General features: G+C 38.8%; 1 protein-coding gene across 3 annotated transcripts in view; it reads right to left on the bottom strand.

Moving 5' to 3' along the window:
- The window catches only part of LOC122652489 (snRNA-activating protein complex subunit), a 76,520-nt gene extending 70,519 nt beyond the window's left edge, over nt 1-6,001 (bottom strand). For all 3 annotated transcript variants that reach the window (XM_043846240.1, XM_043846239.1, XM_043846241.1), the window contains exons 1-4: nt 5,796-6,001; nt 5,489-5,544; nt 3,352-3,418; nt 3,224-3,279 (exon numbers count right to left, since the gene is read on the bottom strand). In XM_043846240.1, the coding sequence (XP_043702175.1) occupies nt 3,224-3,279; nt 3,352-3,418; nt 5,489-5,544; nt 5,796-5,966 (350 nt within the window). In that variant the 5' untranslated portion in view covers nt 5,967-6,001. The remainder of the gene's footprint in view (nt 1-3,223; nt 3,280-3,351; nt 3,419-5,488; nt 5,545-5,795) is intronic.
- Nucleotides 6,002-27,452: the final 21,451 nt, after the last annotated feature.

Raw genomic sequence — 27,452 nt, 5'->3', positions numbered from 1 at the left:
CATAAGATGGTTCAGACCCAGTATCAAGCTACCGTTAAAATTCTTCGAAGGGATAACGGCAAAAATACACTGAGGGTCAGTTCCAGAAGTATCTTGCTGATCATGGGATAATTCACCAAACAAGTTGTGTCGATACCCCTGCTCAAAATGGGGTGGCTGAACGGAAGAACCGCCATTTGTTGGAAGTTGCTCGTGCACTCATGTTTGCCTTTCATGTTCCTTCTCAGTATTGGAGCAATGTTGTCCTTACCGCTGCTTATCTCATAAATCGTATGCCCACTCGCATTTTGGATGCGCGTGCTCCTATTGAAGTCTTGCAGGGGTCCTCATCTTTCGTTGGCCTCCCAACATTTTTGGTTGTGTTTACTATGTTCGGGGCACCCATTCTCCTGGAAAATTGGAACCTCGTGGTTTGCGCTGCATTTTCTTGGGCTATTCTCCTACCTAGAAAAGATACAAGTGCATTATCCTCCTACTCGTCGTACCATAGTGAGTAGGGATGTTGTATTTCATAAGGCTGTCTCCTACTATTCACCTCCACCTCTTCAGGGGGAGAGTAGTAGTGAAGATGTGTTGGTTCTTGAAGACTCCGTTCGATCTCTTGATAGTGTTGTTGTTCCTGTCCCTGTTCCTATTCCTGATAAAGGGAGAGTGGTGAAGCTATTGCAGTTTCAACTCAGGGGGAGCGTACTCCACGTGTTCAGAAGAAAATTGATAACCAAATCTTCAAACCTATCAGAGGAGTCGCGCCAGAAACAAGCAAGTTGAGACCACCACCACTCCAGCACCTGTACCTATCCAATTGGAGTCTCTTGAGCCAGATCCAATTTCTCCTGGTAATATCTCTTCTCCTGAGTTTATTCATGAGTCTTCTCCTGAGTTACCTATTTCTCTTCGTAAAGGTACCAGGGCTTGCACCCAGCATCCTATAGCTCGTGTTGTTTCTTATGATTCATTATCTCCTTCCTATTGTACCTTTGTTTCCTCTCTTTCCTCTGTTTGCATTCCACAAAATTGGCAGAAGCCTATTGCAGATATAAAGTGGAAAGTAGCTATGGTAGAAGAAATGAAGACCTTGAGTAAAATAACACATGGGAGCTTATGGCTCTTCCTCTAGAGAAGAAACCGGTCGGTTGTAACTTGTAAGTGGGTTCTTGTGGTCAAGCAAAAGGTTGATGGTAGTGTGGACAGGTACAAGGGGCAAGGCTGGTTACTAATGGGTTCACACAGATTTATGGAATCGACTACCAGGAGACTTTTGCTCCAGTGGCAAAGTTTAATACTGTGAGAGTCTTGTTATCATGTGTTGTAAATCTAGGATGGGATCTTCAGCAACTTGATGTGAAGAATGCTTTCCTCCATGGAGAGCTTAATAAGGTGTACATGGATGATCCTCCTGGTTTCTCAACTGATACAACCAGTGGCAAAGTTTGCAAGCTGAAAAGGGCATTATATGGATTGAAACAGTCCCCTTAGGTCTGGTTTGGCAAATTTCACAAGGCCATGACCTCTATTGGTTTCAAACAAAGCAATGCTAATCACACCTTGTTCATCAAGCGGACTAGTGACAAGGTCACTATTCTCATCGTATATGTTGACGACATTGTGGTTACTAGGGATGACAGTGGTGAGATTATTCGTCTCAAGGATTTTTTGGGATGAGAATTTTAAATAAAAGATTTGGGAAAGCTAAGGTATTTTCTTGGGATTGAGGTTGCCCGGTCATCCAAAGGCATATTTCTTTCCCAAAGAAAATACATCCTAGATCTCCTATCAGAAACAAGATTATTGGGCTGTCATCCTAATGACACACCTTTAGAGGCTAATACCCGGCTTAAGGAATGTGATGGTGAACCAGTTGAGAAGGACCGTTATCAACGGTTAGTAGGAAATCTGATTTATCTCTCACATACACGACCTGACATTGCCTTTGCAGTGAGCATGTTCCTTATTCTACTCATATGGATGTTGTCCTTCGGATTCTCCACTACTTGAAGTCAGCACCAGGAAACTTTCGGGTTGAAGCCTTCACCGATGCTGATGAGGCTGGTTCCCCAGACCGGAAGTCTATTATTGGGTATTGCACATTTGTTGGTGGCAATCTAGCCACATGGCGCAGTAAGAAGCAAAATGTGGAGGCTAGATCGAGTGCTGAGGTAGAATTCCGTGCAATGGCCCAAGGAATTTGTGAGTTGTTATGGCTTCGAAGTTCACTCTAAGACCTTGGTGTACCTACTCTTCCAATGATGTTATACTGTGACAATAAAGCTGCAATCAGCATTGCCCATAACCCAGTGCAGCATGACCGCACCAAGCACGTGGAAATTGATCGACACTACATCAAGGAAAAGCTTGAAAGTGGATTGGTTTGTGTACCCTTTGTGAAGTCTGGTGATCAACTGGCTGATGTGTTCACTAAGGGATTAGGAGGAAAAAAATTTCATCCTTTTTTGTCCAAGTTGGGCATGTCTGATATCTATGCTCCAACTTGAGGGGGAGTGTTAAATTGTAAAGAATGTGCCATGGGGGGCATATTTGGGTTTTACCCCTCCACCGACTCTATTTAGTGAAGGGGCAGATACATAATTTTTCCTCTGAGATTTTATTATAAATAAAGCTCTTGGTTTGGTCACATTGATCACTCAAGCATTACAACATCAGATCTGTTCTGCTAACAGAAATCTTTCTTTGTTTGAAATGAATAAGGAGAAGCCAGAAATCTTGGATTTTTGGCAGGCTGCAGTTCTAAGACTATAGGATTCGGAGGAGCATCTTCTGGGGGCTGCTGCTATTGCTGTTCGTTGACCATAGTACATGAAAGAAACTAACAAGCATTTCAAAATTTCTTAAAGCCTGCTTATAATGGGACAATGAAAGCTAAAGATGTGATCTTCAGACAACTACCAGTAAAAGATTCAAGGAAATCACAATTATGTACTATAGAACAAGATGGATTTTCCAATTAATGAAGCCTGACGTGGGGGCTGCTCAGGGGGGTCTCCCATCTCCTATAGCTCTTTCTAGATCTTGTTGGCATAAAGGATTATTCCGGGGTATCAAACACCTTTTGTGTTCAACGACATTCTTACACTTATCAAAGAATGAGCATGAATGTAATTCAAACGTATAAATAGATTGCCAATAGAAACAATATTTGATTCTCAGATGCTTACACTTGAATGCATAGAAAGAAGTAGTAAAGGAAAGTTCAAACTCTACTCACTCTCCATTAGAGGACTCTTCTAGAAGCTGCAATGAATTCTCGTCGCCCTCTCGTTCCTAGAGTCAATCAATAGCAATTCTCAGGAAAAACTATTAGACTTTCTCAGAATTAGAGTCTTAACACCATACCTTAAATGCTTCTCTAAAGGCGATGTCCACCAGTTCCTCCTCCGTAAGAACTTTGAGCTCATCAACCCTATAATGCATTAATATCACATCGTGTGAACAAAATAGTAAATTTATTCAACAATGGGATGAAAACTTTCAGTAACTAGTCACATCTGATACAAATGTACACATTTAATAATGGTGATGCAGTGCCCAAATGAAATCAATATTCTTGTTCACTGTTAAGAGCAATGCTTAACAAACTAGCCACTCTATTTGCAGCAAAAATGTTGTATGGGGACCCAGAGAACATTTGAGAATCAAAGTCTCATGAAGTGGTCATTCATAGGGTTTGGAGCATGGTTATAAAGATTGGCTTTGGACCAGTTGCATCATCTTAAGTTGCTAAGCATATTGGTATTCATGTGACCATTCTTTTTCTTTTTAGATCAAATGGGACCACTCTGATCTATAATAGTGGATTGGCCAAGCCAATGGCAATATTCTCTGGTTGGGCAATCCTCTGTTTGGATCATCAAATCCATACTGATCCAGATCAGTATCATCTAGGAGTAACCCAACTTACGTACTGATCTTTAAATCCCTGGCGTGGAACAGTAACCTTCAACCCATAGGCTGTGGAGACAATAATTCTTTTGTGTCTTCCACTTCTTTTGTTGTAGAATGGAGTACCATAATCGACGGTGCCTCATGATCAATGTACCCTTGCCCCTGAAATTCTTTGGTTCCTGTACAATTTTTTTGAGGTTATTGCCTTTTTGTTACATTTATCACACAACTCAGCAAAAACAGCAAAGTGTTATGTACCTAATAGGGCCCACTCTAGTGTATGGGCGCTTAATTGTGCCAGCCTAGTATGGGATAAGTTAAAGGGCTTGATAACGCGTTCCATCAGCTTCGGAGCTTTCGGCGTATCAGTCAAGTACCCAACATTTGGTATCAGAGCTGGACACCACGTCACAAGTTCGAGTCACGAAAAGGGCTATCTAGGAGAGGGCTATCTGGAGTAGAGTGAAAGCTGTTAAGAAATGACTACCTACCGCTAGGCAAAAACCCTGGAGCAGAGTGGAGCCGCTTGGAAAGGGCTACCTACTGCCAAAGTGAAAGTTGCCTAGAGTGAGAGCCGCCGAGGACAACGGTTGCAGAAGCGTGGTGGTTTTTATGTGCCTAATGGGGCCTACTCTAGTGTATGGGCGTTAAATTATGCCAGACTAGTATGGGATAGGTTAAAGGGCTTAATTTAATGCGTTTCATCAGCTTCGTAGCTTTTAACGTATCGGTCAAGTACCTAACACAAAGATTTTTTTTATTATTTTCAATAACAATAGATTATTCACCCTCATTACTTTATGATTTAGATTTATACTTTGTTGACTATCTAAATGCTCCTAACATATTTGAGCCAATAATGCCGATTAACCAAAAGGTTCAAATCAAACAGCCACCACAACTAAGTTTAGATCTTCCTCCATAGGAAGGAGGGAACCATGCCATCTGAATCCCATAAGAAAAAAACCAACCAACAAAATGCTGATACAAACAACTGCTTCATCAGATTCTAGTGACACAACATTTCTCTCTCTCTCTCTCTCTCTCTCTCTCTCTCTCTCTCTCTCTCTATATATATATATATATATATATATATATATATATATATATATATATATGTGTGTGTATGTGTGTGTATGTCTGATAAATCCCATAGTTTAGCAAAACCTTAACTGGATGTAGACAGTTGGGGCAACCAAAGAAAGTGCGTCGTGTTGAGTCATCGTTTAAAATAGCACTTTTATCCATATGAAGCAAGAAATCCTAGCCAACCAAATCGTTTGTAATTGCAAAAGAAAAAACACTCTGTAATTGAAATTGAACTCGAGATGAAATCTACAAGGGAATCAAGCTACAACCCAAAAGACGGGTAGCTCTCAAGCCGTTCAAAAAATATTTTTTTGTAAATTATGGATGATCTACTTTTCTCTATTACACTCCATAAAGGAAATGACTTACTAGGGGGAGAAACCATAAAATACTCGAATGACAAAATCATGAAGTCCACAGTTTTGTGTCCATGTGTAGATGGGGGAAAAACCCCCAAAAAAGAAAACGTAACCAGTACCCAATTTCAAAGTCGACTTACGAAAGATCATCATTACATGCTTGAGATGAATCCGCAGAGAGTTCCACCTCCAAACTCTGCATCCAGAGAAAATCAAGTACACAATATTTAAACCAGAATGATTCAAATTCGATGGAATTGGCTAGGTTGGGAATTGAAAGAGTTGCAATCTAATATTTGTTCATATACATGGATTCATCACTTATAGGTAACATAAGATCTTCCAATTAGTGCAAATATTGGAGATGGACTTCAGACTTCAAGAGTGAGAGAGAGAGTGAGAGAAGACAATTCAAAATTAAAAAGTATTTGTAATAGAGTAACTCACGATGAGTTCTTGAAGAAACGAAGCTTTAAAGTCGATCAATCTGGTGATGGGACTGACCCAGTCCATAACGTAGATCGGTCCACCACGAGGAATGGAGTTGCATATGCTGTGATCTTGAGGGCCGCGAGACTCTACTATCTCCATTTGTTCGTTTGGTAATCCACCTTGCATCCTAGCTTTGTTCTTTAGAGGTAGCTCCAGGGCGACCCTCGAGGCCTCGACTGTCGAGGGGACAGGGGTTTCCCAACGTCCACTCCGCTTTCTAAAACCAGCCACAGTCCTTCAATCGTTTCCTTCCAGGATTTAGAAGTGGGTTCCCTCCAATCCACGATTTAAGTGCAGAATCAGTGTCTGACGATTCGGCTTGAATCGGCCGATTCTTTGCTCACCGATCCACTTAATTGCATCGCCTCAATAATCGATTTTTTATTCGCCTAATAAATATTATAAATGGACAAGAAAATGCTAACTGGTCGTGTAGCGCCTACATCAGCATGGGAGCCAATAGGCATGTGTGTAGGAGCATTTAATTGAATGGGATTATTTAGTTCATTAGGGAGTGAGCGGTAATTTCTCGCGGTCCTAGGTTTAGGCACAGGAACCACTCGATCAATTAGCATTCTTTTTCTCAAACTATGCTTTTCAATCTCACTACCTAGCAGTTCCCAGTCGGTCAGCCCTACTACTCTCTCTCTCTCTCTCTCTCTCTCTCTCTCTCTCTCTCTCCCCAAGATGGCAATTATTTCGCAATATTCAACCATAGGTTCCATGGAAGTTGATGATCCAAAGCCTCCTGACCCAAAAACCGTAAAAACAGACACAACCAATCGCTACATATGCTATACCAATGTCATTTGTAGAGGTGCTTTCAAGGCGGTCTACAGAGGATTCGACAAAATTGATGAGATCAAAGTAGCATGGATTCAAATCAAGCTCGATTATGTGTTGCATAAGCCACAAGACATTGATATAGAGTGATACATGTACCAGATAGGGAAGAGAGGACAAAAAATTGGTTGTTGCCCAGGTTGCAGGTATGTTCCTGTTGCCCCAATTGTAGGCGCCGATTTGGAATCCAGAAGGGTATTATGGTAAATACTAAAACCTAAGAGGGTATTTGTGAATGGAGAAAGGGATTATTCCAAGTTTGCGCCTACGATTGGTGGCAGCAAGAGCAAGGCTGCAACCCGGGTTACAACCAAAATTTTTCCGGGAGGAGAGAAAAATAATAATAATACTAAAGTAGAAACAAAGAATAAAATTGGGGATTTTGACTTTTAAGCCTTGTATCCTAGCTTGAGTGAGCAAACCTACCTCCTTGATAGAAAGAAAAAAATGTAGGGATTTTTTGGATAAGATCCACTCCTCTTTATTTTCTTAATAAATAGGCTGCCGAGGTTGTAGATGTTACAACTTACACCACTTCTCCTTTTCACACCCTCACAGTTATAACTTACTACCAACACTTACACGTTACATAACCGCTTACATGACCAATCACCACTACCCCATACACACTCCATAAACTTACTAACTACATGCATACAACTTCTTAATGTACCTATATGCGTGCAAATTCATGCAGGTAACACAGAGTTAGTGTCTCAGACCAATCCTCAAACAAAATGGATTTTGGACTCTTAAACTAGTTGGAAACCAATTAGGGTTGCAAACCATTCTGTTACATTCTCCTAATGAAACTCGTCATTTTCACAGAAGAAAACCTACAAGGAGAATTTGAGGTATTGTCAATGACTCAAGCATCACATTAAGGCTAAACAACAATAGTTATATCCTGTGTGAAAAATTACAATTCTTTCATTTACTATCTAAATCAAGAAGATTATGCTACGACCATGTATAGTTTTTTCGTTAGGGAAAAAGAACATGTTGCCTGGTCGCATGGATGCATCTAGACACAAGATCACGCAAAATTACCATGCTGCCCCCATGAAATCAAAAAGACGGTCCATGTTGATGCCCCTATACACGCTTTCATTGGTGGTGCAGGGGCCATATGACTAGGCAGTGATCTCTTGCTTTTTTTGGGGAAAAGAACGCTGCTTGGTCACATGGATGCATCTATACATTCAACATGTGGCACTACCTCTTTAAGTGTTTTCCTTACAAATTTACCAAGGAAGGGGATGTGAAAAACTCACTCCCTTGCCAATTGGTCATTAATTAGTCTCATAGTCTTGTCTGAATGATGGATTAATGTCATCTTCGGTTGTCTTCCATTTTGTCAAGACTTTGTATCTTTTGTCATGTATTTCATAAGTTTAGAGTGAAATCTTTATTAATTTATTGAAAGTAGGGAGAAGGTTCCTTTGACGCCCGAGTACTAATTCAAGTGAATGGATGGTCCCCACTATGAATTGTCAAATAAGGAGGTTTGCAATATAGAGAGAGATAGAGAATGTGTCCCACCACTTTTTGTGTCTTATCGTGTGGATTCCACTATACATAGGCATCATGCGAAAACTGTTCTCTTGAAAATAATGTACAATGAACTATTTTTCTCAAGGGTGCACCTTCTTGTTACTAAAGTTGTGTACTAAAAAGTTATAACATTCTTTCAATTATCCTATTATCTTATTTGCAAAAGTTATGTAATACAGTATTTTAATGTAGGGATAAAGGTTTTTAAACAATCGAAAGGTATTTACTATAGCATCAATGCAATATTTATGTAAATTATAGGATTCACCCACATTGAAAGAAAAAATTTATACTAAAAAGGCAAAAAAATGCAAGGTTACGGCCTTTTTTTCACCAACCTTGGTTACAAACAAGATTTTCCTTTTTCTCAAAACATGAAGAATGGTGCAAGGCGTGGTTTCCCCTCCATTGAACTCATGTTCTTTTTGTGGCGTAGAAAATCAAAAGTGGTGCCTCAAGCTGATATTTGGAAGGTCATCCTTATCATTGTCTGCCAAGAGATATGGTCAGAGCGAAATAAAAGAAGATACAACAATAAACGGAGTTCTCCGATGCAAGTTATTCAATGGTGCATCACTACAGTCTCGGACAGCTCTATATGCTAGGGAGTCCAGGTCAAGACAATAAATGACTTGATGATTGCAAAATTCTTCAAAGTTGCTATTGCAGTAGTCAAGCCTAAACAAGCTTTGGAGGTTCGTTGGAAGCCGCCTCCAATAGGGTGGTGCAAGCTCAGTATAGACGGGTCATCTCTAGGAAACCCAGGCTACATTGGCTCAAGGGGTATCCTCAGATATCATTTTGGAGCTACTAGGAGGTGCTTCTCCTCTTTCCTCTACGTTGGGAGTAATTATCAGGCGGAGATGGCTGCTTTCTTCAATGGAATTCTTCATGCTAAAGCTCTTGCAGTGGAAAGGCTGTGGATAGAATGCGATTCAGCGGCTGTGGTCGAAAGCGTCCTATCCTCTAATTTTCCTTAGCAGTTCCTTCAACATTGGTGGGCAGTAGAAGACTATCTTTCTGAGATTGAGTGGCGCATGACCCATTGTTACAGAGAAGGCAACGCTCCTGCCGATGCCCTTGCCACTAGAGCAGCTAGACATCAATCCACAGAAGTTTGGAATGGTGCCCCCAATTTCTTAATTTTGTGGATCTCTTGGGAAGCCTTGGGTAGGCCTTACTGCCATTTTAATTAGGATGTTTTTTTTTTCTATTTCTTTGGCTATTTGAGATCATTTCTCTTCAGCTGTTTGTCTCTTTTCTGTACTTTTTTCAATTTCAATACATACTTGCTAACTTCTAGCAAAAAAAAAAAGAATGGTACAAGGCTGATAAGACACCATAAACCTAAGTGTGCAAAAAATCCAGTAAAACTGTTAAATTATTTATGTTTTTTTAGTGGATAAGGATTTCCAAAATGCATGGGTCTAGGAAAATATTTATGATCTACACGTTTATTTTATGCTACATGGAAAGGTGATGTGGCAGTTGCGATTGTTGGGTATATAGGAAATTGTGTGTATTTTTAATATATTGAATATGATGCTCAAATTCAAACATTCAATCATTTATCCCTCCCAATTATGTTCATGCAACCCTTTAGTGGTCCATGCATTATTCTGGTAGTTACATTTTTTGAATGCTGTGTTTTGCAAGTTGACATTATATTTGGGCTGAAACTTGACATGTGAGCGGGGGACTTCGAGGCCTATCTGACCACAAGAATTCAGTCTTATTCAACATGTAATACAACAAATATAAGTGATTAGCTTGGAACATTTTTATATCCACTAGGATATGAACCATGCTCCCATTATTATGTGTCTTTATGCTTGACATTATTTGTCCACTACAAAAAGACATCAATGGCTTTCATATGAAATGTTTTCTGATTTGATCCAACCTCATGAAACATCTAGTGTTATATAGTCTAATCATTGTGAAGACTAGACACTTGTCTTATCTTAACATTTGATCCCAAACCTCAACTTTGAGCTACAGTCACTTGGGTCTTTAGAAGACCTTTTTCCTAGAGGATATTCAAACTATACTTATTTTTTGTGGTCTGGTATGGCTTAATAAATTTCCCCCCAAGAAAAAAACTCAATTTTGATGGATTATAGTCCTACCTGAACAATTCCTTTATGCAATGATACATATTGGAGGGGTATACCTATATATAACTGGTGATACTTGTCCCTGAGATCTTTTATACCCTAATAAGATTATCTTATCATGTTTATTTTTCTTATAGAAAACATGTCATTTTTTTTAAAGGATGCACCTTGTTGTCACCAAGGTGGTGAAGTTTGAAGTTATAACCATCTTTTGATTACTCCATGTCTTATTCCCAAAAGTATTTAAGCAAGGGCTAAAAAAAGATTTCAAAATAAGTTGAAAGTGCTTGTCATAATGTAATTTTTAAAAGATGTCATTATCCATACAAAATGCCACAGTCCACAGTGGGCCCCACATGCCACGATTTTGTCTATTTTGGCTAAGGTTCGTCACACGACTTTAAAATGTGCCTTTTCATATAAAAGTTTGCTACCACTTATATGGACATTCCATGACCTAGGCACGATCGATGTGAGACTAAATTCGATGGCACAACATCCACGCTTCCATTGCGGAATCATACCAACAGCATTCCCCCATACCTTGGCTCTGATACCAATGACTTCAAGTTTTTTCGCTTGGAAACATAATTTTAAGTGTTTAGTTCATTTGATGTATTTCATAATCATTTTCACTGCTTCCCAATGGGCTGAGCCAGGATTATTCTGGTATCTACTTACCAAACCAACTTTATAGGTCAAATCTGATCGTATACATAATATAGCGTATATTAAGCTGTCTACTGCCTGAGCATAAGGTATATTCAACTTTTTTTGTCCTTCTTGAGGACATTGACTTTTTGACAAAGTCTTTCCTACTACAATTGAAATTGATGAAGGATTGTCATTCTACATCCCGGACTTTTTCAACATAGAGTTCAATTACTTTTCTTGACTTAAACACAACCTTCATTGTGTTCTGTCTCTAGAGATTTGAATTCCTAGGCTATAGGATGCTTCTCCCATATCCTTCATTTTAAATCTACTATTAAGTTCATACTTGATCTTATTCAACATCTTTATATCATTTTCAGCTAACAATATGTCATTAACATATAAGGAGAGAATTGTAAAACTACTCTTACTCTTCAAAATATATACACAGTTGTCCAACTTGTTAGCCACAAATCTTAATTTAAGGATCGTTTTATGAAATATCAAATACCATTGTCGAGAGGACTGTTTTAATCCGTATAAAGATTTTTTAAGTCTACATACTTTATCTTCTTATCCCATTACCTGAAAACCTTTAGGTTATCGCATGTATATGGTTTCTTACAACTCACCATTTAGGAAGGTAATTTTTACATCTATCTAAAATAATTTTAAGTCCAAAATGTGCAAAAAGTGTCAATATCAACTTGATAAAAGTAAATTTTACTACCGAAGAGTAAGGTTCTTAATAATTTATACCTCCCTTATGTGTATATCCTTTTGTGGCTAACCAAGCCTTGAATTTATCAACAGATCCATCTACTTTATGTTTTTCCTTGAACTCCCATTTGCAACCTATGGCATTTCTACCCTTTGGTAGGTCACATAATTTTCGTACTGTTAATGTTGGTATCCAATAATGGACACTTGAATATTTCATTCAGTAATATATGGAATATATATACAAAAGAATGAATCAATCTACTGCTAATTACATGATAGGATTACAACAAATATGGAAATGTGGATAAGAGAGGTGAGCTGTAGAGATTGTGATTGATATCCGGTAAGACTCCCCCTCAAGTTGGAGCGTGGAGGTTGCGAATGCCCAACTTGGACAACAACTGGTGGAACTGTTCATGGCCAAGTGCCTTGGTGAAGATGTCTGCAAGTTGTTCCTGGGAAGGCACTTTACTTAGTGCAATGAGCCCTTGTTGTTGTCGTTCACGAACAAGGTGATAATCAATTTCAATATGCTCGATGCGTTAGTGGAAAATTGGATTAGCAGCGATGTGGAGTGCTGCCTGATTGTCATAATGTAGAGGTACCGGGGTCTTGTAAGGGAAGCAGATGTCACGAAATAAATAGATTAACCAGATGAGCTCACAAGTAACAACGGCCATGGCACGATATTCAGACTCGGCAGAAGAACGAGAGATGGTCTGCTATTTTTTATCTTTCATGAGACCAAACTGGAGCCCAATAAAACATCATAGCCAGTGGTGGAGCGTTGTGTCATTAGGCAACTAACCCAGTCAGAATCACAATAGACCTGGAGATCCAAGGTGTTATTGGATGCATAATAAAGCCCTTGCCCTAGAGTGGTCTTGAGGTACCTTAGTAAACGGTGAGCTGCATCTAGGAGCGGTTGCCTAGGCTGGTGCATGAATTGGCTCAGTTTGTTGATGGTATGGGCAATGTCGGGTCGAGTGGCCGTCAGATAGATCAGTTGCCCAACAAGGTGACGATAATTGGAAGGAACAGGGAGGATATCACCTATATCAGTGGTTAACTTCAAATTCTGTTCCATGGGTGTATCGGTCGGGCAAGCACCAGTGTAACCATAGTCTGTCAAAATATCAAGGACATACTTGTGTTGGCATAGATATAATCCGGATGTGGAACGAGCAACCTCGATGCCCAAAAAATATTTCAGCTGACCAAGATCCTTGATATGGAACTGTCTATGTAGCATGGCTTGTACATCAGCAATCATGGAGGAATCCGATCCAGTGATGACAAGATCATCAACATACAGTAGAATAAAGGTAGAAGCATCGCCCTTGTGAAGGATGAAAAGTGAATGATCTGTAGTGGAATGGCAGAAGCCGTAAGCACATAAGGTGGCAAAAAATTTGGAATACCATTAGCATGAAGCTTGTTTCAGGCCATATAGAGATTTATTGAGGCGACAAACAATATTCTCCCCCTTGCGACAATATCCAGGAGGAGGGGACATGTATACTTCTTCGTCCAAGTCGCCCTGTAGGAATGCATTGTTGACATCCATCTAGTGGAGGGACCAACCCCGGGCAATCATAAGAGCTAATAAAACTCGAATAGTGACTAGTTTCGCCATTGGAGCATAAGTATCATGATAGTCAATCCCTTCAATTTGAGCGTAACCCTTTGTAACAAGGCGAGCCTTGTAACGTTCAATGCTGTCGTCAGAACAACGCTTGATTTTGAAGACCCATTTAGAACCAATTGATTTTTTTTCAGGTGGGAGGGGGACAAGAGTCCGTGTATCATTTTGGGTCAAAGCCTGCAATTCAGCCTGCATTGCATCCTTCCATTCCCTGTGTTTCATGGCCTCAGTAAATGTGGCAGGTTCTTTACCAAGAATAATAGAGGTGAGAAAAGCTTTATAAGAGGAATTAAATTTTTCATAAGAGAGATAATTGGCTAAAGGGTGAGAAGAGGAGGTACCTGAAGAAGATGATTGCACAGGTAAAGTAGGGCAATGGTAGTCGTTCAAGCGGTGGGGGGTGTGTATGGCATTTTGGACGGGTATGGGGCGGTTGTAATGGGGCTGGTGTAGGGGAAGGATGTGGGGGTAATTCGGGTTCAATATCGGGGGGAAGGTCAGGGGTGGTGGGTGTAGGATCAATGGGAGGATCAGGGGTATGGTCATCAAGGGGGGATGGGGAAGGGGTAAAATAGGAGAACCAAGGGGAATAGGCTTGGGTAAGATGGCATAGGGAAAAATGTGTTCATGAAAAATGACATCCTGTGAGACGTAAATTTTGTTCATTTGGAGGTCAAGTATACGGTAACCCTTCTGACTAGGAGGATAACCAATGAAAACACCGGGTGAAGCCCGTTGATCAAATTTGTGTTGGATGGCATGATTCCACCTAAAACAAAGGCACCCAAAAACCTTTAAATGAGAGAGGTTGGGTGGTTTGTTATGGTGGATTTTATAAGGAGAACACCCATTCAAAACTGGGGTGGGAAGGCGGTTGATTAAGTATGCAGCGGTTAGGATACATTCTCCCCAAAATTCAATCAAAATGCTAGACTAAAAACGAAGAGCATGAGCAACATGGAGAAGATGTCTGTGCTTCCGTTCGATAATGTCATTTTGTTGAGGTGTGGCAACGTAACTGGATTGGTGGAGAACCCCCAGAGATTGGAGGTATTAAGAAATTGGGTGATTAAAAATTTTAATTGCGTTGTCAGACCGAATGCATTTGATGGTGACATTAAATTGGTTATGGATGATGGTAAAAAATTAGGAATTAAATAATTAACTTCAGATTTAGTACTCATAAGAAAAGTCCAAGTACTACGAGAAAAGTCATCCACAGCCGTTAAAAAATAAAGAGCACCAGATAAAGAAGTGGACTGGTAAGGACCCCAAACATCAAAGTGTACCAATTCAAAACAAGAACTAGTGGTAATTAAACTGTTTGAAAAAGGAAGACGAGACTGTTTATCTAAAGGGCAGACTGTGCACGTGCACTTATTGGAAATAGAAATATCAAAAAAATGGTGATGTAAAGAGGAAATGGTAGAAGGACCCGGATGACCCAACCTCCAATACCAAACATCAAAATGATTGTCAGGGACTGCCACCAGAAATGGAGGGGTTGAATCAAGGATGTAAAGACCACCACGCCTACTCCCCGTCGTAATAGTCCTCTTCAAATGTGGGTCCTGAAAAGAGCAGGAAGTAGACGTGAATGTCACAATTAATTTAGAAGAAGTACTGATTTTGCTAATGGACAACAGATGGTATTTAAAAGTGGGGACAAGTAACACATGGTTAATAACAAAACTAGGGAATAATGTAATAGAACCATAGTGAGTAACATGTGCAGTAGAACCATTAGGTAATGTAATAGGTAAAGAAGCAACATAAGGGGATATCGAAGCAAAGAGGGATGCATCATATGTAATGTGTTCAGTTGCTCCCGAATCCAAAATCCAAGGTGAAAATGGTGGGGAACTAGGAACAATACTTGCCATATTTATGATGGGACTATTACCAGAGGGAATGAGAGTCAATAAGTGCTGAATTTGATCATTGGTAAGGGAGGGCACACTGGTCGGCGTTGCAGCAGCTTCGGTGGCTGCAGTTATAGCAAATTGAGAAGTGGTGCCACGAGAAGGGGTGGCATCATTGCGTTTGGAATCACGACGAGCAGTCCACCAGTCTGGGTAACCATGTTTCTTGAAGCACCAGCTCTCCGAGTGACCATACTTGTCACAGTGGGTGCAATGGTACTGCAGCTTGGAGGGTGGATCGGATTTACAAGACGGGGCAGCAGGGGTGCGGCCAACAGCCATAGCGGCTTGATCTGGTAAGGAAGACCGGGCAATGGTGATGGACCTCTGTCATTCCTCTTGAAGTAAATGGGAATAGGCTTTGTTGATTGTGGGCAGCAGTTCCATCAACAAAATTTGACTGCGCACGGTGGCATAGGATTCATTTAATCCTTGAAGAAAATCGAGCAAAGCATTAGTCTCTAAAAACTCATTTAGAGTCTTCATGGCACCACACGAGCAAGGTGGTAAAGCACGATAGGAGAGAAGCTCATCACGATAGGACTTAATGGCTGTATAATAGGCCAAGATTGACTTGGTTCCTTGCACGTGGGTGGATAAGGCACTCCGGATTTCAAATATACAAGGAGCATTCTTCGGCGAGAAATGCTCACGGAGGTCCAGCCAAGCAGCTATGGAGGATGGAACCCATAGTATGCTGTGAGAGATTGAAGGGATTGTGGAATGAACAATCCACGAATGAACCATGCTGTCACAGCGGATCCAGTTATGATAATTAGGCAAAGCAGCGTCTGGCTTGGTTAAAGAACCATCAATGAATGGAAGTTTGTTTTTGGCTTCAAAAGCCATGATCATGGAACGGTGCCAAGGGGGGTAGTTGTCGCCGTTGAGAAGAGGCTGAACAAGTGCAGAACCCGGCTGGTTAGATGGATGAAGAAAGTAAGGGGATGAGACCGGTATCGCAGGAGAAGAAGATCCTGCCGGTATGGTTGCAGAAGGGAGGGCTACTGAAGGATGTTGATCGCCCATGGTGAAGATGAGAATGAAAAAAATCAGGAAGAAAACCAATGATCGATTATTTTATCTGATACCATGTTAATGTTGGTATCCAATAATGGACACTTGAATATTTCATTCAATAATATATGGAATATATATGCAAAAGAATGAATCAATCTACTGCTAATTACATGGTAGGATTACAACAAATATGGAAATGTGGATAAGAGAGGTAAGCTGTAGAGATTGTGATTGATATCCGGTAAGACATACTTAATTATTTGTCATTGAATCAATTTCCTCTCGCATGGCATTCAACTACTCATCTGATTCTCATGATTTTATCGCTTCACTATAAGTTACGGGATTAACTATTTTTTTCACATCTTTGTCAACTGTATCACAAGATGATTCGCACAGATAGAGATAGTAGTCATCTAAATAAGTTGTGGGCACTCTTGTTCTTTCACTCTCATTTACCCTAGGTTCCGGGTCTTGTTCTTGAGGATCAACTTGATTTTCAGGAAACTGAGTTCCTTGATAAAAAATTCTTGGTTCATTTTAAGGATCAATATCATAGTCATCTTTAATAACATATAGAGGTTCGTTATCCTCCTGTTGCAGTTCCTCTTCAAGTTTCTCTATAAATTCCATGTCACAACTCTCAATAACCTCTATTTCAAGATGATAGAACCTATATCCTTTTGATCCTTCAGGATATCCTGTGAACTTGCATCTAATCGTTCTAGAATCCAATTTGTTTCTATATGGCTCAGGTATTAGTTCATGGGCTACTAATCCTCATTTCTTGAGATTTTCTAAGTTTGGTTTCCAACTTATCCATAGTTTATAGGGTGTAGATTCAACAGACTTGGTGGAAATTCTGTTCAGAATATAGTTTGTTGTGAGTATGGCTTCTCCCCAAAACTTCTTGGAGAGAGAAGAATGTGATAAAATACAATGTACTACATTAAGTAATATTCAATTCCGTTTTTCAGCCACATATTTCTGTTGTGGTGTGAAAGACAAAGTCTTTTATTTAATGATTTCATGTTTCTCATAGAAATTTTCAAACTTAGTGGAGGTGTACTCTCCACAATGATTGGTTCTAAGAACCTTAATATTTCTTCCCAACTTATTTTGTACTTGAGTTCTATAATGTCTAAAGCATTCAAATGCTTATGATTTTCTACTTAGTAAATAAATATACTCATATTTAAAAAAATCATCAGTAAACGTGATAAAGTAAGTCTTTCCACTATGGATACTCACATTGTGCGGCCTACAAATGTCAGAGTGTATCACTCCAAGGAGTTCCTTTACTTTCACTTCCACCAGAAAGGGTTTCCTAGTCATCATACCAAATAAACAATGTTCACATGCATCATATTCAATTTTAGTTAACCTAGGAACCAACCTCAATATAACTATTTGTTCCATTTTCTTAATCCAAGGGTATACTGGTCTCATACGCTAAATGTATAAATCAATCACATTTACACAATCAATATAAATCAAATAAGTAGATGCATTTCCATTAATGTTGGTGGTAACATTGTGAACATTGTCTATAGTAAAAAACAAAAATAAATCGTGATCAGGGACAAACCGTCCTAAAGTAAAAGAACAATCATGTCGTTCAATAGTGACCCAGTGCCCATGAAGCGCACATCAAGACCCTTCATGATAAGGATAGGTACAGATATCAAGTTTTGGTGCATATCGGGAGCAAAAAGAACATCCTTCAGACGAAATTGTCCTTCCCAAGGTCTAACATATAATCTGTAACTCCTCTTATTTCACTATACAAGTTGTTCCCCATGTAGATCTTGCGATACCAGGTGTTAAAGACTTCAATTCTTACTATCCTTGAGTGGTCCTAGTAATTTGGTTTGTCGCACCTGAATCGATCCACCACCCCTCATATTGATCTCCAAACAGATTACACCAATAAACTCTTTACGTTGATGGTTTTTATGTGGTGTAGGGTTTCCATAAGTGTTCTTCCTTTTTTGAGGATTAGGGCAAGTAAACCTAAAGTTAACAAACTTTCCACACCCATAGCATACTCCAATAAGTACCTTTTGATAATTGATGGAGTTCAATGTATCCTTCCCCTTGAACCTATTTAGGTTGGTGTTTAGGCAGAGATGGCTGGTATTAGAACGAAACTAGTGTTGATGTGCAAGTGATTCCACATGTCCAGGCGCTAGCTAAGCTAGGTTGGGCTACGTAATGTTCACTCATGGATTTTATCATCATGCATTCTTGATAGTACTGTAACTACTAGGGAAGCTTATTTAAAGTGAGGTTTCCCCCCTAAAATCTCAATATCGTCTATGCCATTGCCCAACAAGGGGGCAAACTGTTGATGATGGTGGAGACTTGGTAATTGTCAGATACTTTGGATCCCACATCTACTAAGTCCCTAGCTAAAACCAATATCTTGTTGGTATGGTCTACCATATTTTCACTTTTAGTCATTCTATAACTGTTGTATTTATGGGTCAACAGTTGTGTGTGAGTTTCAGATTTTACGTGGTGTTTGACCTTCACAGCTTCAAGGACCTCCTTTGCGGTTTTGTAATCGTTAAACACCTTTAAGAGATGGTCATCCATCTTTATCAAAATCATACTACGAGCTCTTTTATCATCATCAATCCATTTTTCAGTTGCCTTTATTTGAGCAACGGTTGAGTCTTCTCCAACCACAGGTTTGGATTATAGAACATGGTCTAACTTTTCACATATTAATATGTATGTTATTTTCAAGTTTCATATCTCATAGTTTGACTCATTGAACTTCTCTAGGTTGGATGCCTCGTGTGCAATAAGTTTACTAGTCATGATGATGAAGTTCTGTTACAATGTGTAGTGACAACTACAACAAAAATACAACAGCAATAGTAGCCGCAATTCGTAAATGCTCAGGTGTCGAGTTGAAGTCGTTGAGAAAGGAGAAAAAAAAACTCATCGTAGATTTTCCCCTTTTGTATATGGTCTTTCTACTAATCTGTTGAGATCAGAGAATCACGTTGAAAAAAATATATTTGTCTGGGGTATTAGTAGTGGCTAATGTAGCCTTCTAAGAACTAACAAATTAGGGCTCTACAAAAAAGAGGATGAGCCAAATTTATTTTGGTCTGTGGTTGGAAGACCTAATCTGCTTTCATAGAAGATTGATGGTGATCGTCGTTTCTTTCGTTTTAGCTTTGCTTGGTAACAAACAAAGTAACAAAAAATATGAATCCTAAGTTGCAATATGACACATTATAGTAGAGACAACGAGAGAAAATGAGACGTATTCGCAGATTGTTGAACCAGAAGCTCTGATACCAATAATAGTTCACCGAGAAAGACTTTCAATTTGTTTTGGGACTCCACTTACATTGTTAGATTTTTAGATAGGTTTTCAACTCCCATAACTTTAGATCTTATAGAAGTCGATAGAGCCATTGTTGGAGCATGACTCATTTCAACAACATGGAAATGTCTCCACTAAAATTTCCATTCGGTTTTATAAATCATTGACCTATTCTCCAAAGAATGTAGATGAAGCAACTTAACCACATTACTAACATCTCCACTTGGCCATGTTGGCTGAATGCAAATTCTTAGTTCCTATTTCCAAAAACATCCATCATAATAGTTTCATAGCCGTTTCCATTTTCAGGAACAATGATGACAATGAAACATTGTCATGATGAGGAACATTCAGTTTCTATTCCAGACTTAGACTATTTTAAATCTAAAATAAATTCTAAATATTAGATTGCTCTAAGTCCCATTAAACTTATATGTTTAATATAGGCTTCCGTACGAACTCCCTTTGTGAGGGGATCGACTACCATCTCACTCGTAGGTATATAAGTTACTTTAATTTCACATTTTTCTACTATATCTCGTATATAGTGGTACTGTATTTTTATATGTTTTTCTTCTGAGCTATTTACGCCATTATGTATCAAACTTATTGCCACTTGATTATCATAGAATATTTTCACGGGTTCAATTATAAGATCCAGTCCAAATTCCATTAAGAACCGTCTTATCCAAATTGCATGAGTAGTTGCCATATTGTAAGCAATGTACTCAACTTCTTGTGTGTGTCTTGCAACACACCCTTGTTTCTTGCTATCCCAAGAAACAAATGCACCTCCAAATACAAACACATGACCAGAGGTGAAGTTTGAAACTATAACCATCTTTTGATTGCTCATTGTCTTATTCTCAAAAGTATTTAAGTAAGGGTAAGGGCTAAAACATGATTTTAAAATAAGTTGAAAGTGACTTATCATAATGTCATTTTCAAAAGATGTCATTGTCTATATGTAATGACATACTTTACTCTCATTAAAGAAAAGAAGTGTGATATACTAAAATGGTAAAAAAGAAAGGTTGCAATTTTATTTCCACCAACCTTGGTTACAACTACATTTTTTTTTAAAAAAAATATATCGAGGTCTGTTTCTAATGTTTTGGAAATTTGAAAAATATCGAAACATCATCAATATAATATAGTAAGAAAAAATATAAAATATAGGCATGTTACATAAATCAATATATTATGTAATCCTTTATGCTACATAAATCAATATATATTGCCACATCACCACTCCACAACAAAGATACAGGCGTACTTTATAAATCAACATTGGGCTAAAAAACCCCTTTCCCCCTAATTTTTTAATGAGTATTTCCCTCATTTTTAATCAACCGTATATATGGATAGATAAATCTTAATAAGTTAATGATGTGGATGTTCGATCTTGCATCATGATACTGTGTAAAGTAGCTATTGCGATAATGACTTTTCATACATTGGGTTGGTGGTAGCCGTATGGACATGTTACGAAGCTTAACAATGACACAACTAATATCTGTCATTTAGCAATCTAGTGGCCATAAAATTCATCTCATAAGTAAACCTCGTAACTCCTATATACTAATAAGATTTGAACTTAATCCAATACTGTACATAGCAAAAAATATATACTAAAATATTAATAAATAAGAGCCAAAATACATATGTAAATACACATTTATTTCTAAAAGAAAAAACCTCATTTATCAACCATATATGTGAATAAAAGAAGTTGGAAAGTCTTTTGAAGGATGCAAACCAACCATGTTGCCATATTTTTACTATATTATCTGGATAGGTAAGCAAGAAGAGTTGAACTTTTGACCTCTTAATGGTGAGGTGTTGATCATGCTAAGTTGGGTTAAGAACTTAAAGGACTCGTTTACCAGAAAACTTAAGAGATTTTTTTTTAATATATTCTATGGAAAGAGGTTGTTGATTTATAGAAAAAATAACTTTATCCAGGAGTGTGTGCCTTATGCTCACACAGAGGGCGACGAAATGATCGCCCCGTCCCCATTACAAGCAAAAATGTCGTCCAAAGAGATGCTTCCGTGTGTGCTCCCATTGGTCCCCATGCTGGCGCAGAGGTCACGCTCTCGGACAGAGAACAACCTCCCCATGCTACCAATTAATTATGTATTTAAACCCAATCCAAATATTATACATAGTGAAAAAGGAAAATAAATATTACTTAAATAACAATAATTAAGAGTCAAAATTATTGGCCATCCAAAATACACGTGTAAAAACGCATTTATTGCTAAAAGAAAAAAACCATATTTTTCAACCATGTGAGTAATAGAAGTTGAAAGTATTTTAATGGATGCAAACCATCTATGCTACCACATCTTTACCATATTATTGGGATAGGTAAGCGAGGAGAAATGAACTTTTGACATCTTAATGGTGGTGTTGATCATGCAAAAGCTGATTTGGTTTTGGAAATTGTTTGGTTTGATTTTTTTAACCTTATTTCAATGAAATAGAAATTTTGAAATAGATGAGGAGCTGTTTCAGATTTTGTATTTCATTTGATTTCACTTTTCTCTTTAATGAACACATGGTTAATTTGATGGGCAAAGTAGTAATTTTATATTAAAAATAAAACACCACTCTTCTTCTCATAATGGTCTCACTACCACTTCCACGCTACTGCCACCACCCTAAATGGATTTTTTTATTCTTGAAATATTTCATATTGATACAACCAAAACAATTTCAATTTCTTGACCAAAAATATATTTGTTGACTATTTCATGAAATCAAATCGAAATTGAAATAGAAATCGTAACAAATCTAGCCTAAGTTGGGTTAAGAACTTAAAGGGCTATTCACAAAAAAAAAAAAAAAAGAACTTAAGGGGCTGGTTTACCAAAAAAATTTAAGAGGATGTTAATTATTTTTTAAATATATTTTATGGAAAAATGTTGTTAATTTATAGGAAAAAATAATTCTTGTCCAGGTGTGTGTGCCCTATGCCCACATAGAGGGCGACAAAAATAATCGTCCCACACCTATGAAAGGTGGAAATATCGCCCAGACAAATGCTTCTGTGTGTGCTTCCATTGGTCCCATGTTGGCGTAGAGGTCACGTTCCCGGACAGAGAACATCTTCCATAATTTATGTCCCCTCACCCCCCAAATATAATATAGAGTTAAGTACTTAAATATGGGCTTTTTTTTTGGGGAGGGGAGAAATGACAGTTGGGATTGCATAAAATGCATCCATACTATAAAGTTTGTGAAATTAGATTTGGGGTATCTACTTTTATATTCCTGATTATACCCCCAATCACCACCACCACCATCGCCCAACCCAGCCCAACCCTCCCCTATGCCCCTCCCTACCAACTACCCCCACCCCGAATCCCACTATCCTGTGCAGCCCCAACTACCACCCCAACCATCAACCTGCAACTCCTCCTTTTCAAAAGATGATTTAAATTCGATTTTGATCTAGGTCGGCTAGAATTCTGGATCAACTAAAAAAGAAGAAGGTATCTATCCCTCTTCAACTCTCTCTCCTCTGTCCTTGCATTTCTCTCTCTTTCGGTCTCATTTTTTCCCTCTTCTCTCATCCCGCCATTACCACCGACCGAGCCCAGGAAAATTAAGTAGAGAATTGATGGCTGCACGAATGGGTTACATGAACTTAGGTTTAATGGATATCAGAGATTGAAACTGTGAAGCAACGACAACAGATGGTGAACCTCCTCATTTTATTTATAATGTTGTGCTTAAAAATTGGGATTTCATGTAACGACCTCAAACCAGGACAGGGTATAAGGTACCGCCCTTACAGGCATTGGTTAGAATCCACCATTCACATTTGTATAGCAACTCAACTCTCATACATCATTTACATACATAGCGGAAGACTTGACAACACTTGGAGCTGGATTTTAGGTTTACACATTGCATATACATCTACTGGTGGCAAATACTAAAGTTTCGCATAGTAATATATCAAAAGATTGTATTCCCATTGTTTAATCAAACATCATAAGTTATCGTGACCTGTCTCTAAAGTTAGTGCGCCATGTGCACTCACAGCCTACAGAGTCTGGAGTTGTGTGCATCTCTCTTTTGAACTTATCATTTGAAAAAGAAGTATACAATGAGGATGAGCTAACAGATCAATGAGGAAAATATAATATAATTAAAAAAGTGCTCATGTGCTTCAATTATAGTATACAAATACAACGTTTTACTGTTATGTCAGGTCTTAACCAATATTATGAAATACCGATAGTGCACTTTATAGTAGAGGTTAGCCTGGCCACATGTCATCTATTCACCTCTTTATCCCAGTACTACAGCCTGGGGGAGGAATGACATGGCTCGTACTCATATTCTCGTAGTCCCAAAGGATAACTTGTATTCTCGTAGTCTCGAAGGATAACTCGTAGTCCCGAAGGATGGCTAGTAATCCCGAGATGGCTAGTAATCTCGAAGGATAGCTTGTAGTCCCGAAGGATAACTCATAATCCCGAAGGATAACTCGTAGTCCCAAAGGATAACTCGTAAAAACCTCATCCATATAACCCCTACTAGAAAGAGACGCTATTCACCGAGTCACGTTCTCATAGTACTACTATTATCAATCCCATTCACTTGATTCACATATCTCGTACACTTGTTCGCATAACTCATACTTTTGTTCACATATTTCGTACACATATTTACATCTCTCATTCACATGTTCACATTTCTTGTGCACAAACATATACTCATACAACTTGTCATAACACCTTGACATTTATTTAATATCATATTATTTACCTCATAATCATATCATTTTAAATGTGTCATGTCAAATATTTCAATACACCTCATATGGCAACACATATACAATTCTCTCACATTCATTAATCATACATACAAGTCAAACATTCAATAATCTGTATCATGCTCATATACTATATTACACATCATAAAATACAAAATCATGTTCATACATTTTAATATACATCATATAGTAATACTAATATGATTCCCTCACCTTGCTTGTTATAATGATTCGTAGATTCAATCTGTTTATCGTAGCACTTAAGTCTCTCGAGTCCTAAAATATCAAGCCAAAATATCAGGTCAATACATCTTACAATCATATAATACCTACCATAGTACATATAAATATGTCTGAGTATATTAAATTATAATATATTCATGACTTGTGTGTGGGGTGTTACATTTCAAGTGATCTACATATAGCACATGAATCAACAATCAACCAAATGATCAAATGTCCCATGAGTTCAAAAGACAAGTCTTTTTTTTACCTTTCTTCTCCTCTGACTTTTACCTTATATTTTCCTTTACGTTTGGGGGAATCCTTAACTTGGCGCGGAGAGATCAAAACAACAAAACAAGGCTTTGAAGTTTATAATTGGTTAATTCCTCCATATGAACAGTTAATTAACTTACTAATCCAGTGAAACATTCTCCCTGTGATCTATGTCCTTTGTTTAGATTGATAATTTACTTTGGCTTTTAAGCAAACCCTTCGTGCCATTCTTTATTTTCCCCCTTGCAGCTTGCATGCTTGACTGCTTTTCTTATGTTAAAAGGACTTGGTATGGTTTCTACCAAAAAAAAAAGGGATTTGGTATGGTACTGGGATTTGGATCTTGGATTTCTATACATTGGTTATTTGATGTGATAAACATGAAAGATTTTTTTCTCCCTTTTATAAGCATTTTTTTTCAGCAGCAACACCCCTACCCCTCCTCTTCCCTGCATTGCTGCGATTTGGCACCCGCTCCCTCCTCTTCCCTACATTGTTGCAACGCCGCACCCAACCCTCCTGTTTCTTACGAGTTGCAACCCCACGCCCACTCCTCTACCTTGCACTGCTGCAACCCTAGGCCACTATATATACCTATCCCCAACCCCTGCCGCTATAACCCCTTTCCCCACTATCCTGGCCACTTTCACCCACACACTCCTACCCCACTCGATCTCCTCAACCCTCTCATTATCCCCCTCACACTAACTACCACCCACCTCTCTGAAACCCCCAATCCCTTCCTGTATAGCATACCCTCACCCCATCCTCCCTTCTTGAGGGCGTCGCAGCATGGAGGAGAGGGAAGGGAACAGGAAAGATGGTAGAGAAGGGTAAAAGTAAAATCGGATTATAACAAAAAAACGAGGAATCTCAACTATAATATCCGTAATAAGTGAGGTACCTGCATCATATTATGAAACGTGAGGTACCTTAAATGATCAAATTCCAAACATTGGATACCTTACGTGTCATTTTCCCAAACGTTGGGTATCTTAAGTGTAATTTATCCCTTTTTTTTTACAACAGGAGGTATCCGGCCTTTGGTCGACTAAATCCCCCAGGGCTCGTGTACGTCCCTGCAACACACACGAACCAAAGATACTAAAGCCCCCATATTCACTAGGGAATTTCCTCTCAGGCGGTTGGCTCCAAGGGGGGAGGCGGAGTGGAACTCAGGACCTTTAGCTTCCTTAGGCCTCGCCCCTTGAATTTACCCCTTTTTTTTTGGTAAAAGGGTTAAGTATGGTCTTAAAACTAAAAAACGCAGATAATCCAAGTTTTCCTTTGCTTAACAGGCGATTGGCCGATCCTACACCCTATCCCAAAAAAAGGGTAAATTATGAAACACCCCCTAAAAACATAATGAATCTCAAGTCACTCCCTCTTATCTGAAAATACTCAACCGTCCCCCTCTACACTAATGGTGTTATCTTCAGTCAAACCAAAAAGTGAAATGTCATATTTAACCTTAACCCATCTCTTTGTAACCCAACCCAACCCAACACTAACTATGGTTTCAAACCCAACTCTCCATGTCTCCTCTCTCTCTCTTTTGTAACTCTTGAAGACGGCAGCGGCAGTGGTTGTTTCAGGCAATAGCTTTTTCGACGCTTCATTCATGGCTGCATTCAAACCGGTGAAGCTTCTCGACCAGTGCAAAGTCGCCCCACCTCCGGGCTCTATCACTCCGACTTGCACTACTTGATGATTCTAATTCCACCAATTCCTCTCTGCGATCTGACCCATGCATGAGTTGGATTGGAATTGCTTGCAATCAAAGGGGAAACATTAGTGAAATTAACTTACCAAGTAAAGGCTTGCAAGGTGTAGTTAGTAACTTCCCCTTTCCCTCACTTCCTGCTCTTACACGTCTGAATCTCACTAATAATAAAATTTTTGGCTCTGTTCCATCCAACATTGCTAACCTTTCGGTTATCAACTACCTTGATCTGTCTATGAATCAGCTCTCTGGATTAATTCCATCTGCTTACTTACCAGTCTTAAAATCTTGTTTCTTGAACATAATCATTTCAGTGGATCGATACCTTACAGAATGGGAAGATTGAAAGACCTTACTATTCTGACCATGTACTCCAACAACCTCTCTAGTTTCATACCTGAATCTCTTGGTAATTTGAGCAATCTACGACAGCTTTCTTTGTACAAAAACAATCTGATTGGTTCAATCCCTACATCTATAGGTAAGTTGAGAGATCTGTACTTTCTATACCTATACTAGTGGAAACTCTTTATTTCTATGAATTCCCCTACCTCATATCTCATTTCACTGAGTCTCTTCTTCCCCAGCTCAAACACTCACTCTCTTCAACCCTCATCCACTTCTACCCTCTATTAGGAAATATCTCATGGCCTAATGGACCCAACCAGCCCATGATCTGTTACACTGAAGGAGACTCAGTCTCTTTCACCGTTGCTGAGTCCTTCACCGATTTCTATCATCTCTCCTCCAATCACCCAAAAGAGGCCATAGAATCACG

Source organism: Telopea speciosissima, chromosome 2 (assembly GCF_018873765.1).
Source record: "Telopea speciosissima isolate NSW1024214 ecotype Mountain lineage chromosome 2, Tspe_v1, whole genome shotgun sequence".
Classification (NCBI taxonomy): Eukaryota; Viridiplantae; Streptophyta; class Magnoliopsida; order Proteales; family Proteaceae; genus Telopea; species Telopea speciosissima.
This window is presented reverse-complemented; position numbering and strand designations above follow the sequence as displayed.